At 35.2% G+C, this 22,313-nt stretch overlaps 1 protein-coding gene and 1 long non-coding RNA gene across 3 annotated transcripts; one reads left to right on the forward strand and one right to left on the reverse strand.

The window, feature by feature from the left end:
• Positions 1-3,388: 3,388 nt before the first annotated feature.
• LOC123565081 (uncharacterized) lies at positions 3,389-10,037 on the reverse strand. 2 transcript variants are annotated; one of them, XR_008366762.1, is made up of 3 exons: positions 9,412-10,037; positions 4,943-5,134; positions 3,389-4,267 (listed from the first exon to the last, which is right to left on the reverse strand). It is a non-coding gene; the product is annotated as an uncharacterized LOC123565081 (long non-coding RNA). The 2 variants fall into 2 exon arrangements; XR_008366761.1 differs by having other exon boundaries at positions 9,284-9,472.
• Positions 10,038-10,562: 525 nt separating this feature from the next.
• Positions 10,563-22,200, forward strand: LOC123530375 (uncharacterized). Its single transcript, XM_053520857.1, has 8 exons — positions 10,563-10,674; positions 14,324-14,505; positions 14,746-14,881; positions 15,426-15,574; positions 20,628-20,761; positions 21,373-21,514; positions 21,666-21,828; positions 22,087-22,200. Exons 1-8 carry the CDS (start codon positions 10,618-10,620, stop codon positions 22,198-22,200), a joined length of 1,077 nt encoding a protein of 358 aa, XP_053376832.1. The 5' UTR covers positions 10,563-10,617.
• The last annotated feature ends 113 nt before the right edge of the window (positions 22,201-22,313 follow it).

Below are 22,313 nucleotides of genomic sequence, written 5' to 3' on the forward strand. Positions count from 1 at the left end.
CATGGTTCTGCACATCGTCTTGATGAGGTGATCATTTGACCCAAGTTTTATAAAATTCCTTCAAGGTGTTTCGGAGATATAGAGCGGACACAAAATGGAAGGCTCAAACCTTTGACCTTGAGTTTTGACCTTGAGCCAACAAGGCTGACTCATGGGGTCTGCACATCGTCTTGATGAGGTGATCATTTGACCCAAGTTTCATGAAAATCCTTCAAGGGTTTAGAAGATATGGAGCAAACACGAACAGACGGGGCAAACAGTTACTTGCGGAGAACAGGTTTGTACTGGTATAGAATCCAGGAATACTGGTTAGGTTAACTGCCTAACTTACATGACTGAAATACTGTTGAAAAACGGCATTAAACCCCAAAACAAACAAACAAAACAAACGAACAGACTGAAGGACGGATGGAGACCATTCCTATAACCCCCATCACTTGTGGCAGGGATTAACAAAGATATGACAGAAAAGCAAAGGTTGCAGAAAAACTTTAACCTTAAAAATAGCCCAAGTATAACACCTTGGTGACCTTGACCTTGGGTATAATGGGCCCAGCCCCTGCACATTCTTCAGTGTTAATGTGAAGTTATAGTAAGATATAAGCATTAGTAACAAAGATATGACAGAAAAAACAAAGGTTGCCGAAAAACTTTAACCTTAAAAAATAACCCAAGTATAACATCTTGGTGACCTTGACCTATGTATAATTGGCCCAGCCTCTGCACATAATTTGTTTGTATGCTGGACAATGTTTATGTGAACTAAAAGTGAGACATAAGCAATAGTAACAAAGAGATGACAGAAAATCAAGGTTGCCGAAAAACTTTAACCTTAAAAATAACCCAAGTATAACACCTTGGTGACCTTAACCTTATGTATAATGGGCCCAGCCCCTGCACACACTTTGTCTGTATGCAGGACAATGTTTATGTGAAGTTACAGTAAGATAATTATAGTAACAAAGATATGACAGAAAAATAAAGGTTGCCGAAAAACATTAACCAAGAAAGCTCACGCCGACAACGGGGCAAGTAGAATAGCCCCCCTTTTCTCTGAATAGTGGAGCTAAAAAATGAATGTTTAAAAGCCTAGGCCTTGCATTTTCAGGCAAGAAGATTTTCAAGTTTTCTCCTTTTTAAGTCTTTGTAAAACATGAGACACCCTGGACGGGGCCTCTTTTCACTTCAGGGGCATAATTTGAATAATCTTGGTAAAGGACACTAGGCAATGCAATGCTAACAAATATCAAAAGCCTAGGCCTTGCAGTTTCAGACAAAAAGATTTTAAAGTTTTTCCTACATAAGTCTGTGTAAAACTTGGTACCCGGGCTGGGCCTCTTTTCACCCTAGGGGCATAATTTGAACAATCTTAATAGAGGACCACAAGGCAATGCTACATACCAAATATCAAAGGCCTAGGTCTTGTGGTTTCAGACAAGAAGATTTTTAAAGTTTTTTCCTATATAAGTCTTTATAAACCATGTGACCCCAGGGACGAGGCCACAGTTGACCCTAGGGGATAATTTGATTAATCTTTGTAGAGGACCACTATATGATGCTACATACCAAATATCAAAGTCCTTGGCCCTGTGGTTTTTGACAAGAAGATTTTTAAAGTGTTTCCTTTCAGTTGCCATGGCAACCAGAGTTCTGTATAAAATTCAGTTATTAAAGAAGAAGACCATTTAAGGAACATCCCTGTGAAGTTTCATCAAAATTGGCCTGGTGGTTTAGGACGAGATGTTGTTTAAAGGAAAGTGTGGACAGACGCCGGATGGTGAGCGATCACAATAGTTCACCCTGAGCCTTTGGCTCAGGTGAGCTAAGAAAGTCAACATTGAAGACACATAAAGGGCAAAAACATGCATCTAAAATAACAGACATAGCTAAGCAATTAATAAAGTTTTTGTGAAACTGGGGCTAGAAGTTAATAAATTTCAGCTTGTTTTTATGACAATAATCTTTAATAATTAACAAGAGTCATGACCCTAAAGCGCTCACCTTTGTACAAGTGTGTTTGTATAAATCAGAGTTAGGTTTCTTCTGTGCAAGCCTATATTATACACATGTCAAACACACTTTGAACCTAGGGCAATAATCTGAACAATTGCAGTAGACATTACAAAACTGATATTACACGCCCCAAATATGAAGGCTCTAGCTATTATTGATTCAGAGAAAAAGATTTTTCAAAGTTTCTAATATAAAAGCCTATAATAAGTACATGTCAGACACAGGGGCGTGGCCATTTTTTTACCTTAAGGCAATAATTTGGACAAGTACCGTATACATGAAGGAAAAAGTTACCACGCCCCCTGGCAGCAATGTTTTTGAAGAATCAGAATTATTTGAAATTTTTTTTGAAGATTTTCCTATAGAAATCTATGTAAAATCAAGTGACCCCCTGGGGCAGGGGCAATTTTGACCCCGGGGTCATGATTTGAACAACTTTAGTAGAGATCCACTAGGCAATGCTACATGTTAAATATCTAAGCTGTAGGGCTTCTGGTTTTCGAGAAGAAGATTTTTTTAAGATTTTTCTATGTAAAATCAAGTGACCCCTGGGGCGGGGTCTATTTTGACCTGGGGTCATGATTTGAACAAACTTGGTAGAGGTCCACTAGGCAATGCTTCACACCAAATATCTAAGCTCTAGGGCTTCTGGTTTTTGAGAAGAAGATTTTTAAGTTTTTCCTTTCGGTTGCCATGGCAATCAGAGTTCTGCATGGAATTCAATTCTTTGAACAATTTTTGTAGAGCTTCACTCAAAGAACATTCCTGTGAAGTTTGGATGAAATTTGCCTAGCGGTTAATGAGGAGATGTTGTTTGAAGTAAAGTTTACGGACAACGGATGACGGACGGTGAGTGATCCTAATAGCTCACCCTGAGCCTTTGGCTCTGGTGAGCTAATAAAAACAAAAAATGTCTAAAAATGCCATTTTAACCCTTAGTGTGATATAGGAGAAGTAGCACAGATCAAAGATTCTGACAAATCAAGGGTCATGACTCTGATAAAAATTATTTATTAGAACATGAAGATAATATGCACAACTTTGCTCCACACTAATCACTTGCGAGATTTGTGAAAATTCAGCCTAATTGTTTACAGCAAGTAGTATAAACAAGATAAAATATAACAAATCAATAGAACTTCACTGAAAAGCACTGAAGCTGAGCATACCAATAATATGCATAACAAGACTATAAGGATCTTACATGCCTGCCGATGTAAGACAGGTTTTTCTATACCACGAGGGATAGTGTGGAATGAAAAACCAAGCATTATCCGAGCTGTCCCGAGATAGGAAACAGCTGTCTTACACATGCAGACATGTTAGATAATTTTTCTTGCTCATCACGTTAAAATTAGATCATGGAGGCAATAGATCTGTGTTTTCCTGACGAAACTTATATAGTTTATGACGTCATAATAGTTACAGTACTTTAGACAAGGTTTTTCCCTAGGGAAAGGCAGGAATATCCAGAGGACATCCAAGCCAAGTTTCATCATCTGCCTGCCACCAAATGATTTAAGAGATGTAGGTTAAGAAAAGTATGGACGGGCGGATAGACATGCAATGAGTGACAACAATTACTCACCCCTGAGCACTTTGTGATCAGGTTGAGCTACAAAAAATGGAAAATTTCCTGTCACTACTCCCTTAACATAAAAGTGCAAGCTTTTGATAGACATTTTCTTTTTCATTTTAAACATTTTTATTTCATTTTCAAACAATAAATCCCACATGTAAACAAGGCACGGTAATCAATTGTGTATAAACAAGAACAACAACATCAATTTAAACTTTAAAGGCGTACCAAATTTAATATATCGCCTGTAACGCTAGGGTATTTTTGTGAAATGATTTTTAGTACATGGAGATAAAGAATTAAAGTACGATTATAACAGTAGCTTGATCTGGGAGGTTGTATTAGGCCTTTGGCGATTTTACCACAGCGGGTCAGACTTTGCGCTTGCAGGCCTCGTGTGTTCCAGGTCTGGCAAAATGCACTCCAAGCCAAATACCACATCCAAGATCTAACTACTTTTATAATAACCCTATTATACTGGTGACATACAATAAAACTTAAAATATTCATTAACAATTAAAAGTCCAGTCTTGTCTGCTTTGTTCCAGCCCTTGTTCATATAGCTGTATACATAAGGTTCATGGACCCCATCTCCAACAGTGCTTCTTTCAACTTGCTCCTTTCACATGGCAGAAATCTCGTATTTAAGGAGGTACATCAGGAGGTACATCTAATCTGAAAAGGATTTCTCTATGTAACAAAATAGTATATTATCATTAAATTTATTTCTGTATGTATTTCACTTGCAAAATTTCTTTTTTTTGTTGTTTAAATACAATTCAATTTTGCCACAGTATTTCAGCTATGTAATGGTGTTCAGTTAACCTATTAAGTGTTCCTATATTTACTGTCATTCTTTGACAGTAGCTATTTACAGTAACAATACTGACAAGTCACCATTGTAAATGAGAAAGAAATGGAGGATGAAAGACTTCAGACATGTTATTCTCTCAAACTGTTTAAGAGAATGAAACTGAAGCTGAAAACATTTCAGTTTCAGTTTTAAGAGAATAGATGCATATAGCCAAGGGATTAAACTTGTAGCATTTTGATTCATAGTCTAGTGCTCTATCTTCTGAGCTAGTAATATAAAGTATCAGATGTTAAATTTTCAAACCACTGAAGCCATCACTTGGTCAAAATCAAACTGACCACATTCAAAAGCTTGTGAATGAAGTTCTTCCATTAAAATTAATTATGGGTTTCACTACTTTTTGCCAGCATGATCATGATAATTCTATTTAATGTTCTTCCATTAACTTCCTTTGAGCAAAATTAAAATCTAGCATGGTTTGGTATTATAATTTCACAAATACAGGAAACATTAAGAGTAAGTTGATCAATACATACTATATATACTTTAAATAACCAGCCCTGACTGTCAGTGCAAGTATTGCCTTCAGTTCCATCAGTGTTGTACATCATTGGTGAATGATCTGAATGGATTATCCACATTAAATCACTAAATGGCATCTTTGAGTCAGCTCACTGCTAAACCCTGGCTACCATATGAGCTGAGGATCTCTATCAGCATGCTGTGACCTAATATAAACAAAATAAAAATGTTAACAGTTTGTCTGAAAATTGTTTTGTAACAAGTCTTGGGGTTTTAGTATCTACTTAATAAATTCCATTTATAAGCAGCAATATCAATCTTTAAATTACATTAATATTTTGGTACTAAGGAAAATCATAATAGCAAATGAATGCAAACAATGCCAGAAATCAGCATGTCAGCTTTTTTTGTAAAAGATTGTCTAGGAGTATGGACTTCCTTTTTCCATGTATTTTGGGTTATTTTTATCTTTCATTTTGTTGCAAATGAAATATCAATAATACTAAATCAGTGTTCATCTAACACTTCAATCTACATTGTAAATTGTTCACAAATACCAGCTTTCACTCGATAGTTTACATTTTCTTTCCAAATGTAAATAACAGGGTAATACAAAATAATATAGAGTTCCATGTTGATTCACTTATTGTAATATAAATCATTGATAAAAGATGAACAAGTGCAACAAACCTGTCAATGAGTAATGTATTTGAAATAACTTGACAAAAAAAACAAGAGGACCATGATGGTCCTGAATCGCTCACCTCTTCCCACATGACCCAGTTTTGAGTATGACGTCGTTTTTTCTATTATTTGACATAGTGACCTAGTTTTTGAGCTCATGTGACCCAGTTTTGAACTTGACCTAGATATTATCAAGATAAAAATTCTGACCAATTTTTATGAAGATCCATTGAAAAATATGGTCTCTAGAGAGGTCACAAGGTTTTTCTATTATTTGACCTACTGACCTAGTTTTCGAAGGTACGTGATCCTGTTTTGAATTTTAACTAGATATCATCAAAGTGAATATTCTCACTAATTTTCATGAAGATCTCATGAAAAATATGGCCTCTAGAGAGGTCACAAGGTTTTTCTATTTTTATACCTACTGACCTAGTTTTTGACCGCACGTGACCCAGTTTCGAAACCTGACCTAGATATCATCAAGGTGAACATTCAGATCAATTTTCATGAAGATCCATTGAAAAATATGGCCTCTAGAGAGGTCAAAAGATTTTTCTAATTTTAGACCTACTGACCTAGTTTTTGACCGCAGTTGACCCAGTTTCAAACTGACCTAGATATCATCAAGAAGATGAACATTCAGACCAACTTTCATACAGATCCCATGAAAAGTATGGCCTCTAGAGAGGTCACAAGGTTTTTTTTTATTATTTGACATACTGACCAAGTTTTTTAAGGCATGTGACCCAGTTTCAAAACTGACCTAGATATCATCAAGGTGAACATTCTGAAAAATTTTATGAAGATCCATTCAAGGGTATGGCCTCTAGAGAGGTCACAAGGTTTTTCTATTTCAAGACCTACTGACCTAGTTTTTGATTGCAGTTGACCCAGTTTCGAACTTGACCTATATATCATCAAGATAAACATTCAGACCAACTTTCATACAGATCCCATGAAAAATATGGCCTTTAAAGAGGTCACAAGGTTTTTCTATTATTTGACCTATTGACCTAGTTTTGATGGCACGTGACCCACTTTCACACTCGATCTAGATATCATCAAGATAAACATCCAGACCAAATTTCATGAAGATCCCATGAAAAATATGGCCTCTAGAGAGGTCACAAGATCTTTCTATTATTTGACCTACTGACCTAGTTTTTTGAAGGCACTTGACCCACTTTCGAACTTGACCTAGATATCATCAAGGTGAACATTCTGACCAACTTTCATGAAGATCTCATGAAATATATGGCCTCTAGAGAGGTCAAAAGGTTTTTCTATTTTTAGGCCTACTGACCTAGTTTTTGACCGCACGTGACCTGGTTTTGAACTTGATCTAGATATCATCAAGATGAACATTTGGACCAACTTTCATACAGATCCCATGAAAATATGGCCTTTAGAGAGGTCACAAGGTTTTTCCATTATCTGACCTACTGACCTAGTTTTTGAAGGCACATGACCCAGTTTCAAACTTGACCTAGATATCATCAGGTGAACGTTCTGACCAATTTTCATGAAGATCTTGTGAAATATATGGCCTCTAGAGAGGTCACAAGTTTTTCTATTTTTAGACCTACTGACCTAGTTTTGGGACCGGACGTGACCCAGTTTCGAACTTGACCTAGATATCATCAAGATGAACATTCTGACCAATTTTCATGAAGATCTTGTGAAATATATGGCCTCTAGAGAAGTCACAAGGTTTTTCTATTTTTAGACCTACTGACCTAGTTTTTGAAGGCACTTGACCCAGTTTCGAACTTGACCTAGATATCATCAAGATGAACATTCTGACCAACTTTCATAAAGATCCCACAAAAAATGTGACCTCTAGAGTGGTCACAAGCAAAAGTTTACGGACGCACGCACGCACGGACGACGGACACCGCGCGATCACAAAAGCTCGACTTGTCACTTTGTGACAGGTGAGCTAAAAATTAAAATTTATTTAAAAAAAAAAAGATATAAAAAGGCATAATTATGCAATCCACTTGTACTGTTATTTCGCCTGAGGAACAGTTTGTTCATACATGTAAAATGATGTAATCAGTTACCAAAACACAAGTAGAAGGAATTGTTTGTGAAATCTTCATTTAATTTTGTTTCTCATAATGGTCAACAAATGTGTGGAAAACATATACCATGATCTTCCTGTCCAAAATATTAAAGAAAAGGACTTGTCAAAACATAATAAAATATCAGATTTGTTTACTCTATTTGTGTCAGTTCATTTGGTATTTCTTGGTTATGAACGTTTCCAAAGAAATTGCAAGGAAGTGGCTAGGGGCCCGGTAACGAATATACATGTAATATTACGTACTGTATTTCTAATTTGTATAAGGTAATTACTGGGGAAAGTTAATATGAGCCTCGCCATGTGAAAACCAACATAGTGGCTTTGCGACCAGCATGGATCAAGACAAGCCTGCGCATCCACGCATTCTTGCCAGGATCCATGCTGTTCGCTTTCAAAGCCTATTGCAATTAGAGAAACCATTAGCGAACAGTATGGATCCTGGTCAGACTGCGCAGATGCACAGGCTGGTCTCAATCCATGCTGGTCGCAAACGCACTATGTTGGTTTTCTCATGGTGCGGCTCAATTATTAGTTATCATAAAGTTGGCGTTTTTTGTAAATATTTTATATATAATTAATCTCGCACGGATTTGATGCATATCTATTGAATATGAAATTATAACAGCGATTTCCAGTAGTCATGTTATTTATTTACCCATGCAGTAAAACAAATTCAACAATTCATGACTTGATTACTAAAGAAAACGTTCAGATAAATATTTGAACTCTTCAGTCCTGAGAATAAAAAGAATTACGGTGTACAAATTCCTCGGGATTGAAGAATTATAAATCTGTAAGATTCTACTTGTTAAAGACTAAAGTTGTTTCCTGTCACATTCAATGTATTTAAATTGATGAGAAAAATACGAGAGCAAACATTTGAAATCATCTCCTGGTTTTAAAGATAAATAGAGAATAATAGGTTAGTGCCGTAGATGAGAAAGTTTATCTGGCGAGGTGGAGGAGGTTATCGGGTGAGCCGAAGGCGAACCTGATAACGTCCGGAGCCGAGCCAGATAAACTTTCTCCATCTTAGGCACTAACCTATTATTCTATTTATCTTGTCATTACTTCATTTTCCGATATTTGGCAATTTATTTTACAAAAATAAGTGTGCGACAACCGCTTTAATGACGTCATATTCGTAATGACGTCACTTATATAATGACGTGATTACCGGCAAAATCGCAATAACTTCTTCGTTTTTGAATGAAAACTCATTATTTGACCACTCATTTTCTTAGTTCGGATATTTCCAACACAATGATGATGGTTTCGTTGCAAAATTTCTTATGACAACAATATCGATCATAAGGTCACATGATCAACTGACCGTATATCACTGGTCACATGATCAACTGACGGTATATCAAGAAAGATATACGGCACCCTGATATTGGGTCGAAAATACTGCAAGTGACAGGATAAAATATAGTATCCTCCAAAAGGACACTTGTGCACTGACACTAGTAACCAAAGCAATATAATAAGTAAAGATTCTATAGGTTAGGTACTGATCCATACCCCTAGACACTTTTTTTTGGTAATTTTCTCCTCTACTGGAATTATTCACTTGTCTCACCCGATCAAAATTTTTCTTCCCCGAGCTAGATCTTAACAATATCCCGAGAGTCTGTAGTAAATTAATGTAGACACACTGCTGATTCTTGCACCATTGGTGCATATATATCCGGTTAATGGTACAGTTACCTGTATTCACTGTTGTCCAACTAATAAATAATTCTGTATCCAGCCATCACTTCTGCACATAGATGAATATGCCGTTACATGACTGACACATCATGCAGCCAACTCTTAATTAAATCTGATTTTCCTCCGGAATTGAACATCATAAAAATATTTCCGCTTTTTTCAAAATCTAGTTGCTTCCCTTGTTAAATATGACTAAAGTCTATACGAAAGAAAAATTAACACAGAAATGTCAAAAGTTACCGATCAACCACCGACTCCCAGACACTCCATTAAGCGCTATTGGTAACAAAAGGAGCATGTTTTTCCTTCTTACTGGGAGAAAGATCTTTACAGCCTCTGTAAGAACAAGGTATTCAGAGTCCGATCTGTTCTGTAGCTTTCCTGCGGCGCTTCCCTTATTTTGTCGCAGACGAATGACATATTGCGGCAAACAGCGCGTGCGCTATATTTTTTAACTTCAATTCGAGAGTACAATTTGGTCCTAAGTCAAAAGTTAGGACTAAGTCTGTGACTAAAGATAAGATTGTTTATTGAAACGGTCTTAAGTGCAATCCTATTCCATCCTTATTTTGGTCCTAGGTCCTAGGACCTAGGACTAACTTAAGACTCTCCATGAAACGCGGACCTGGCACTTACGGCCAGTAAGAAAAGCCTTGTAATGTTTATGTTGAAATTGCCTTAAAATGATATATTTTGGTATAATAGTGCATTGATATGTGGTCAGATAACTGCTATTAATCATGGACCAAAATGTGATATGAATAAGGAAAGAATTTCTTTTCTGCTATTGGCATGTATATCTATTTCTTGTTGTCACTATTAATTATAGATGTTAAGAATGTTAATAAGTAAATATTGTTTCAGACAGAACTTTTGCATCAAATGTGTTTAACTTGAATTATCGTATACATCAAATAAAATCAAATTTCTAGTGGCATTATATGTTCATTCTATGTTAATGTATACATTTATAGGTACATGCATGTAGTAGAGCGGGTTATTTTCATAAACATTACCATTTCATATCTAGGTGGATACTGCATTGAAATTGTTCATATTTTCAAATATGACATTTAGGCATGATATATCTTAAACGATTAATGAAAAGAACTTTATATAGTGGTAAGATATCATTGGCGCTGAGTATACAAATATGCATGTGTAAATGTAAATAATATTTTAAAGTTTACCTAAAATGATGAAATGGAGAATTGCTTGATTATTTTGTTCAAGGGATTATTCTTTCTGCAAGTTTTGCAGGTATTTATTGTAATTGCTTTTCATTATTTATTCTTTAAAGAGGTCGGGGTATTGATGGGACAGAGAGATAATCAATATAATACATGTTAACTAATATAATTCTGAATTGAGTTTAACTTATTTCGGGGGTGGGTGGGGGGGAGGTGCGGGCACATACTAGTATATGCATGTTTGTATAATTTATATATATTATCCTCGTGTTATTATTATTATAAATATTTTATATTATTACTATTATTACTCTTATTACTATTTTTATTGTTGTTATTATGATCACTGTTTAATAACGATCAGAAGTACAATCAGTCAAAACAATATGTAAAATAGTTGTTTTCAGACAAGGACAGTTTAAGATGATACATGTCTAGTCATGATTTCTTGAAATGAAAAATTCATCCGACTTGTATCTAAATATGGATACATCAAGACGTGGACGCAGGCGGTTATACGGATTATGCCTCACGTCCGTATACCGCATGTACATGAATGTCGAGGAAATTGAAAACATTCGAAACTTAAATAAGAAACAAATGAACTATATATATAAATAAGCAACAAATGGCACAAAACCATGCGTACATACAGGCACAGTCATGCTCCAACACGGGGACGAACATGGATGTAGCATGAATCGTGCACTAGTTGGCCGCATGTCAGAAAAGGAACTACTGATAAGAGTTTTGCTTTCGTTATCAAGCAATCGGCAACATTACACCGTTAGATCGTTATAGCAGCTGCAAACCAGGGGACGTGAGGGGTGTTGCATATTCCCTCATCTCTCATTAACAGGATCAGTCAAACCAAGTCTGTTATTATTTTGTTTGGATGCGTTCTATACGTCCGGAGGAAAATCTCACAGGCTTTATTGTCAGCGTCGCAATTACACCAATGACTACGGAAAGTGTGTAATAATTACATAAGCTCATTAAATAAGACCCTTAGTAAAACGCACTGAAATTCATCCCAGACACTAAATATGTGACAGCACGTGTCATCTCAACCGGTGCCAGTACCCAAATTGCCCGAATAAGAGGGGTCAAACCTCAGATGTTGAAACACTGATGGCTTTGTTAATACATGTACTCTGAGAAGCGTTTAGAAACAGAATCTTAAAACTAAGAAGCTAATAAAGGGATTGCAAATATACACGAAACACCAGGTGTTATACTAGTAAAAATGGTATAAAGCTAGAGCATCGAAGTTAAAATAAACGAAAGATATTATAAACACCCATGTAAACGCTTTCAGGAAACGAACATACATATTCTGCAAATCGCATTTTTTAGAAAATGGTTGTCTGTACGTATATATTTATACCCTGAGTTCCTATATAGATCTATTATTATTTAGAATTTTCTCTCAGACTATTCAGATAAGGTTTGTATGGATCAGTCATGTTTTGTTTTAAGATAATTGAGCCGCACCATGAGAAAACCAACATAATGGTTTTGCGATCAGCATGGATCCAGAGCAGCCTGCGCATCCGCGCAGTCTGGTCAGGACCCATGCTTTTCGCTAACAGTTTCTCTAATTGCAATAGGCTTTGAAAGCGAACAGCATGGATCCTGACCAGACTGCGCAGATACGCAGGTTGGTCTGGATCCAAGCTGGTCACAAAGCCACTGTGTTGGTTTTCTCATGGCGTGGCACATATTTTTCATGTTTCGGGAGATGGTAGTACTTTTTACTCTTATTTAATCTGAAAAATACATTAAGGAAAATTGCGTAATTAAAAGGAAAACAAAACATGATAAATTTGAACAACATTGCTGCATTAACATCCCTTTACGTGCTATAACTTTAGGGGCAAATTATACACGTTTTCTTGGTCATTCCATAAAAATATTGTTTTCATTTTTAAAATGTTTTACCGATATTGTGCCGTCTATGTTATGCTAGTCTCTATGTATTTTCCGCTGCATACTACATTGCAGTTTTGTCAAAATTTACCCTTTTTGTTTATTTATTACTTTCTTAGTAACATCTCACAGGTATTAGATGATTTGCTTAACCTATACTATTGTTTTAACTGTACAGAACATAATGGAAAAGAACGGAACAGAATTTTATCACAGACTTGTACTTGGTACATCGTCATGTTTATACATTCATATTTACCATTGGTATATTGCCTGTTAGTCTGGCAAATTGACTTATAAATGTATTCTCAGTAACATTAATACAAGTCATGTACATATGGTTTTTAGCGGGCCTTGACAGTGATACATAGCGTGTGTTATGTGTTAGCTCCGCTGTTACAGTTTTTAAGGCCGTGGTTTTCAGAGAAAGCCAAGATGTAGAATATTACTTGGAATATTTTGATAAAGGTCGTAGGGCGACGCGTTAAAGAGACAAGTTAAAGCATAGCAAAAGTTCCTTCTAGGGCACATCTATATAACTATATAATGATTGTAAATTTTGGTTACAATTTCTTCTTTAAATATTGGTCATCAATGTGTGGAACACTAGGATTGGACGCAATGACAAGACCATTCTACCTTATTGGCATTCCATAACCCCCGTTTAAGCGCTACGGGGGCGTTACATTTGCACCAAGGGGGCGTTTATATCTGCACCAAAATACAAAAAAAACAACTAAAATTTTGAAAAAAAGATCTATGTTGTTTTCTACTGCCTAAAAAAAATGTCAAGTCCGCTATTTCCACAGTAATTACGCTAAAATAAGTTGTTAAATCCAACAACAAAGTAAATCCGTTACCACTTTTAGTTGAGTGAATACGGCAATTAAGAAACACTGGCTGTACACGTTGACCCGATTTAAACTCAGTCCAAAAATGTCCACGTGTTATTGGAAAATCGTACACGCGTGTAGATTTTTTGAGAAGTTTATAGAGATGATATAGCGGACAATTAAAAGTGAATAGTGGATATTTTACGGAGCTTGGTTTTTTTTTCTAACATGTAAAATGGATATTATACGCAAGTGTTTGGTTTTAATCAGTTACTTTTTGAAAAATGTTCATCTCTTCAATAGCTGGTGATGGGATCCTAATTTACTAGTGATTTGGGCCGCCGTGATTTGATGCGCTAACAGTCTTCGACCTCGCACACAACAAATTTAGCGGTCATTAATCAAGTAATTCATGGCTGTAATTTAGTAGTATCTGTCCTAAACATCCGGGCATTCGATTGATGAATTTGTTGTGCACAACGAGAGGGTCGCAATGGGGTTTGTTTTCACATTATTAAACATGCATTCGAAGGATACGACGTATGTTAACCTTTGTGACAAATGAGATGTTTGGCCTGTTTCAACAACTCCACTTTTCAATCCCCGGGATTAGTAATGTGTAATCTGCAGAGCGCGTTCAGCCAGAGAGTCGCCTCAATTAGGAAAGAATCATTTAAACGTCAGAGGTTATTTCTAAGGTCACGGAGTATGATTGGCCAGCTTGTAATGACAACAGCTTTCAAGGTCAATACTCAGTCAAGTGTGACTTACCCATTCTAAGTGTTCCATCTCAAGAGATGGAACAATAATGATTTGCATAGTTTTTATACTAGTATAACTACATGTTTATAACTACATATGTATAATTACATGTGTATAAGTAAGAAAATAATTCTTTAAAAGGTTATGTGTCATGCTGTTGCAGACGAAATAATGCAGTGAGGCACTTTTTTTCAGTCACTAGCCGCATCAGGTCACGTGAATATTCAGGTCCTGGTTCTTCAATACGACAACCCTTTAGGGACATCATTCCATGGTTCAGACTTTACCTCACAAAGAAAATGTTGTGATAAAGACCAGGTTACAGCATGCAGTACGACAGACATGTGCGACTCATACTTTGTCATCTGTATTGGTGGGTAAGTAGCATAAAGATCAATAACTATATTGCTTTCAACTCTACTGTTTGATCAAATTCTTCCGTAACAAGTGTTTTCCTTGATTCTTGCATAAAAACTACTTTTTTCACTGGATCCGCCCATGTATAAACGGGAGAAAAATCGTGTGCAAACAAGGCAATTCACGTGCTGTTAATACATGATTTTTATTTTTGAAATTATTGAAAAATAAATTAAGGTTCTGAAATTATTTTTATACAGAATCGCAACCAGCGGTCATAATAGTCATTGTAGCGGCCCGAAAGTTACAACAAAAGTCTTCAGGAATGCTAACTTGTTTGGAGCATCGCACGACAATATTTTGATTCAGTCATTTAAATGGGATAACTGGCATTCGGTAAGATATAATAGCATACACTGTTTCTGACAATAAGCTTTAACTAATTATGAGGAAAACGTTTAAGATGGTGTAAACAAAAGTCTTGTCGGTGAGATGACGGTCGCTGATTCCTAAACCTACTTATTCAAACACTACATCATGACGAAGCTATTACTAGGTAGTAGGGATCGGGAGTGATTCACAAGCTTTTATATGCTTATAATTCCGTGTGAATAAGAGCCTAAAGACAGGACTGATGTACATGATTACCGAACAAACCAATAGATACATTCCTTCTTTATTTGTTCTTTGTTTCTATTTTTTGGGCTCTTTAACAACTGACGTATGTATATGCTAAGTGAATATTGATTTAACTGTTTGATATACGTACACGTGAATAAGGCATAGGCTAGTATGTTTGAACAAACACGTTACTACAATTCAAAATATATATACTGCAATGCCATTGTTTATATGCATATAAATTATATAACTGTAGACATACTGCACATGTGTCATGCATGTGCGTATCCAGTTAAGTAGATAAATACCTTAAATTCAGGGAGGCATTGAATATTTGGCTAATGTAATGGATCAAGACAGTGGTAATGACGAACTTATTGAAAACTTAACGTCGACCAGAGCACTAACCGTTGGTTCCAGCTATGAAAATTCTACCGAACATGTGATATCATTTACAAATTTTGTGAGGTGATGTAGTTTATTCTGTTGATTTCATCCGCATTTGTAGTTGTTTTGTTATGTAGTTGTTTTGTTATTCATGTTTTATATATACAGTCACTAAGAACAAAGAAAATGAAATTCCGAATAACAGTAATATTTATTCTAAATCAATTTATATGTCTAATTCACGATACATTGTGCTTTTTGGACACACACTTTTTTTTTGTATCTTATACATTGTCAATTTAGATTTTCTGGTAGCAATAATTTCCTTCGTCTTGGATATAACGTCCTTTCTTGCACATCGGACTGGTGTTTCTGGTGATTCTACCCATCCCGGCCAAACTTATCTTGCACACACACATGGCAGATATTATTACATACTCGTTTCTATTCCCCATTAAGTTACACTGGTACCGGAAACGTCAATATTTTTCCATACACTGACGCCTGAATTTCATATCGGGTGCGTGACGTAATTCAGTGTGTGTAGTTGCACTATTTTTTTCTCTATTTAGCTCAGTATTGTCAATCTTACTAAGGCTATTGAACATTATTATGATACTTACATAATATTTATACATGTAGATGCGTATGTAATAAAACATACATTTGCATCGGGATATATGCACTCGTTCTTCAACGGAAGAATATTACGCAATATTTCCGCTGAAGAACTCGTGCATATTTCCCGATACAAAACTAATAACCTATAATTATTATATTTTATCTGTATTAAAGTTTCAATATTCTAGCTGGTTTGTTTTATTAGCTCAACTGAGCACGAAGTGCTCAAAGGTGAGTTTTAGTGATCACCCTGTGTCCGTCGTCAACAATTTGTCTGTTAACACTTTCACATTGTTGGCCCAATCTTAATGAAACTTGGCCAGAATGTTACGCTCAATAAAATCTTTGACAAGTTTGATATTGGGTCATTTGGGGTCAAACCCTAGGTCAATATATCAAATCAAAGGAAAAGCTTGTTAACACTCTAGAGGTCACATTTTTGGCCCATTCTTAATGAAATTTGGTTATAATGTTACCCTTAATAAATCTTGGACGATTTGATATTGGGTCATCTTGGGTCAAAAACTAGGTCACCAGGTCAAATCAAATGAAAAGCTTGTTAACACTCTAGAGGTCACATTTTTGGATCATTCTTAATGAAACTTGGTTATAATGTTACCCTTAATAAAATCTTGGACGAGTTTGATATTGGGTTATCTGGGGCCAAAAACTAGGTCACTAGGTCAAAACAAAGGAAAAGCTTTTTAACATTTTAGAGGTCATAATTTTGGCCCAATCTTAATGAAACTTGATCAGAGTGTTATCTTCAATAAAATCTTGGACGAGTTTGATATTGGGTCATCTGGGGTTAAAAACTAGGTCACCAGATCAAATCAAAGGAAAAGCTTGTTAACACTGTAGATGCCATATTTATGATTGTATCTTCATGAAACTTGGTCAGAATGTTAATATTGATGATCCTACTACTGTTTGCAGATCAAATTGCCCCTTCAACTTTTATCAAATCGATAGAGTTGCACGTTTACATCACAAAAACTGTAAAGCTATTTTTGGAGTAATCTTGACAGGTTAACCCCGCCTATTCATTCACCTTGTCGTGAATTTTTTTTTCTTTAATGATCTTGACGTCACACAAAGTGCGCGCTCTGACTCTACCTTTGAAGTATTGCCGTACTTGCATACATTGTAAATTGTAATGAGGTGATAATGGATATGTTTTAAAAGTAGAATATGAATGTTTCAATTACGTTCAAATGAAAAAAAAACAACGTTTTTTTGTTGGTTATAACAATTATTATCGACGAAATTTCCAACTATGCAAGGTATACAAGGTTTTACAGAAAGGTATAATTGAACCTTCAAGCTACGTAACACTTGTAGATCTAATTGTCATATCCATAAAAACTGATTTATTTGATATTCGAACTTTTGCAGAGTCTTCCGTAGCTTAACTGTCGCAAATCTAACTCCATTATAGATCCAGTTTTTTTTAAATTTTATCTTTTAAGTGGGTGTGAAATTATCTACTATTTATTTGAAGTCGTTTAAACACTATTTCAGTTATTCACATACAGGCAGTTGATAAGCCTTGTCTTCGTTCATGGAAAGAACCATTTATAGACTCACGTAAGTCACGTAAGACTCACGACGTTTGGTTTGTTGAGCGACCTGTGAAGTTTCCACTTTTCTCTATTTTAATATATTTGTGACGGTCACTTTAAAGACCAAAATAACTGAGGTTAAATAACAGCACGCCGTCATGTAAAGTTATTGGTTTGCACTTTATGTGTAACCGTTCATTAATCGTGTCAAGGGGAATTGTGATAACTTTTACATAAATTAATGAGGAATTGAATCCCACTTTTAATTAGTCTAAAATAATGGGACCTCGGTTAGACCGATTTTACATTTTTGCATTTCAAAAAAATGAAATTTTGCGTTGTCTACCTAAAGGGGATATCGCCCAGTCAAAAATACTAGTATAACGATATTCAACTCTTTGAGTGCAACTATTTGGACTACCTTTTGATACATGTAAGTTTTATTTGAATTTATCTGTTTCCTAGGATCGCGCCAAATTAGTTAGACTAAGACTCACATATTCCGTAAGAAATTGCCGACTTTTTTCAACTAAAGAGGCGTGGTCGGTTCCGGGAACCAAACTTATGCCCTTCAATAAATAATGAGCGAATCAAACAACTCGAGTCAGTCACCTTTTATATTATTGTGAAAACTAAACACGAGATACATTATTTAAAAGAAAAGTCTGCAGCAAAAGGTACTGAAATTTAGGCAGAAAACGGCCTGTAATGTAGATCTAGTGTCTTTTTTTTCACATCTACGCTACCTAAATGTAAATTGTGCATTATGGCAATATTCAGTTAAATTTTAAATGAAGATTAGATCAAGTACATCTGTTACATTCCGGTTAAACACCTGTTGGAACAGTATTTAAATCATCATTTCTCGGTCATACAGCCAATGTAAACAAGTTCATTCAGTATTTTTTTACTCGTATCGGAAATGCGGAGTTACCTGTATAGACGGGATCCAAAGATAGCTTCAGCATTGATGCTTATGTGACGTAAAGGTACAAGTCTATCGATTTAGGAAAAGGCGAAATGGCAATTTGATCTGCAAACAGTAGTAAGGTCCAGTTTGAATCTGGGTTATGTAGAATTAAAAACTAGGTCACCAGGTCAAATCAAACATAAAGCTAGTTTACACTGTATAGGCCACATTTATAACCATATCTTAATAAAACTTAGTCAAAATGTTAATCTTGATGACCTATAGCTGAGGTTTAAAACTGGGTTAGGTGGAATCAAAAACTAGGACACCAGGTCAAATCAAAGGAAAAGCTTGTTAACACTGTAGAGGCCACATTTATGTCTGTATCTTCATGAAACTTGGTCAGAATGTTCAGCTTGATGATCTATAGGACAAATTAGAATCTGGGTTATTTTGGTTAAAAAACTAGGCCACCAAGTCAAATCAAAGGAAAAGCTAGTTAACACGTTAGAGGCCACATTTATGACCATATCTTAATAAAACCTGATCACTACAGAGTGTTAATCTTGATGATCTTTAAGTCATGTTTAAAAATGGGTCAGGTGGAGTCAAAAACTAGGTCACTAGGTCATATCAAAGAAAAAGTTTGTTTACACTCTAGAGGCCACATTTATGCTGTATCATCATGAAACTTAGTCAGAATGTTAAACTTGATAATCCTTAGGTCAAGTTCGAATCTGGGTCATGTCGGGTCAAAACTAGGTCACGGGTTCAGATCAAAGGAATAGCTAGTTAACACTTTAGAGGCCACATTTATGACCATATCTTAATGAAACTTGGTCAGAATGTTTATCTTGATGATCTCAAGGTCAATAGGTTAGGTGAGCGATACAGGGCCTTCATGGCCCTCTTGTTTTTCATTTATTTTAATATGTGTGTGAAGCTGTTATGCGTAATTTTACGGTTAGAAAAACACTAATTTTAATATTGCACATGAACTGGTATAGTTAGAGCCATATAGAGAGGTAACAGAAGACAACAGAATCAATAAAACATTTTACTATATTCAGCAATATTCAAAGCAGTTATCGAAAATAGGAAAATAATTAACAAGAAATTAATTTATGTTCATAATGGAAAATGTGGCAGCCACATTTTATACAAAGACATTATTGGCCTTTCAGTAATGACAAACTCACTATATTTCAACGAAGATGTCGGTAAATACTACTTAATTCGTTTTCACACTGATTCGCAAATCTAAAGTAAATTTGCGAGATTGCAAACTTGTTTGATGAAAGAATTGCAAAGGCTTTTACAATGTTTATATAAGAACTAGGAGATTATTGCTAAGTTTCTGTAAAAATTCTACTTTTAATGTTAGCATTTTATATGCTTTTTCTGTTTAATAGAGTATATAAAAAGGACATTAAAGGCACTGGCCTTCAAATCGTAAGACAATTTTTTTTTAAAGTAGTTATTAGGAAATAATGCTATATTTCTTTAGAAAACTTTGAAACTATATTACTGACATACTGTGTGTTATGGAAACACATTTAACTAATTCCTTACAGTAAAAATCGAAAAGCATTTATAACGCTTTATTCTAGGTAATATATCTATAATCTATATTTAACGCGATACACACACATTCTTCCGTGGGAATATTGGTAAAGACAGCAGCAAAGTTTTTAATGCCGCGGCGGCCCAGATGCGATCCCCGACGCAGGCATCCTTCTTGATTTGGCATTTTTAAGATAGTATAGAAACTCATGTTCTAATGTCAATAATATGACCAAACTCCAATTTCAAAGAAAGATCATTTTTAGCCAAAATCGTGAGGTCAGTACCTTTAATATATATTTTTGCTTTACCCTTTGTGGGGGAGAATTGTAAGATAGAATACATACAAAGCGAGACTACTTAAGATGTGTTATTAAATTATCAACTGACAACAATTTAAAGTATGCACGACACCAGGACAATTCACACGGATACAGAAAGAAAATAATTCAAACACGGACCTGTTTTATATTTACAGTTTAGATCTCGGTGTAAGGATATGGTGTCAAGATGGATACTTTGGCTCTAACTGTAGTAATAAATGTACAAGTAACCCTTACAGTGTTTGTATAAACAATCAAGCAACGCTTTTACCATCGTGCAATGACGCAGGTAAATGATGTGCGTGATATAAAGATAAGTGCAGTTCTTACTTTATATTAACCGTCGTTTATATGACTGAGAAAATGTTGACTTTAAACCCGAACACACACGCACATACTTTATATCAAAATGAATCGCCGTAATATGAGACATTCAGATGCTACATGATTTGCGGCGAATAGAAAGTTGCAATATGATAATCTGACAACTTGACTAAATAAAAGAAAATGTGTAATATCTGCTAATAATTCAATTCAAATGCAAACTTTATTTTCATTATTAATAATTATTTATCATATGTTAAAGAAAGTTTTTCATCTATACGCTTAGCTGTATCATGAAGGAAATCGCAAATACCCGGACGAGGGGTATGGTCTCCGTAACGACTATAAACATTCGCCCTCCAACATTTTCTCTTGGGGAAGTTGGCAATTACCTTCGGAGCGCAGATTAGTGCTAGTACAGGAGATCCAGGAACATTTGTTAGCTTATTGTTTTACAGGTTTATATTGTATTGACACAAGACATTACGCTTATTGCAAGTTATATTTTAAAATTTTATTTATTTGACCTTTTGCAATCATGATTTTCTAACGTTTGCAATGACACTTCTGTTTCAGACGTTTCCAGATTTGAATTTACCGGAATTCTGAATTACAAAGCTACAAACCTCCAACTTCTACTAATAAAGTTTGTTCTACAAGAAATCTGCCCTAAAGCACAGAATGCACATGTGCAGGTCGTGCATTTTAGTCTATCTGGGTAAGTTAACTTTGCCGAAAGAAAACAAGCATTTTTGTATAAATTGTCCTACTGCATTAAGATATCATGTTCAGTAAGAAAAATAATGCCAAAATTATATATACAACTATGACAATATTTCATGAAGTAACAACATTTTGTTATGTTCCAGAGTTGTCGAGTTCAAAGCTATGTGTGATAATGCTACTATCAGCAGTTTAACGTTCAGTACGCATCTGTACATTTTAAGTTTGACAAATAAACCTGCATTGTCACATTATTTCCCGGGCATTCCTTTGAAAACATCATCGGTTACACAGAAAAATATTAGAGGGGTAAATATTTTAGTTATCTATATATATATATGAGATTTTAAGCATATAATTGATTACTTACAATGCAATTCGCATAAAATCTAGTTCTTTTAGTAAGATATCACAGACTAGTATGACTGTATACTGTTTATGTTATCTTGCTAAGTATTATTATTGTCTTTATTTTATACCTGCACAAGGTCTTTTACTGTCTTCTACTTTTATTGATAGCAATCAAAATTACATTCTTTAATAATTTCCATACTGGCTACTTTGCAGGCACACACTTTTATGATGTTGAGGGCGCTAAGTTATCATGACTCGAGTTCAGCATGTAAAAGTCAAAGCTGCAAGATACAGATAACTGTCTGTATACATCCGCAAAACAGGTGAGAATGTGCAAGGTTTTGAAGGATAAGCTATTATATAACTCATCACTATAATTTAAAGATAATCGTTAAAACAGCGTATTCTGATTGAATCGTTTGGAAGCTTAGACGACAAGT

Source organism: Mercenaria mercenaria, chromosome 13 (genome assembly GCF_021730395.1).
Source record: "Mercenaria mercenaria strain notata chromosome 13, MADL_Memer_1, whole genome shotgun sequence".
Classification (NCBI taxonomy): domain Eukaryota; kingdom Metazoa; phylum Mollusca; class Bivalvia; order Venerida; family Veneridae; genus Mercenaria; species Mercenaria mercenaria.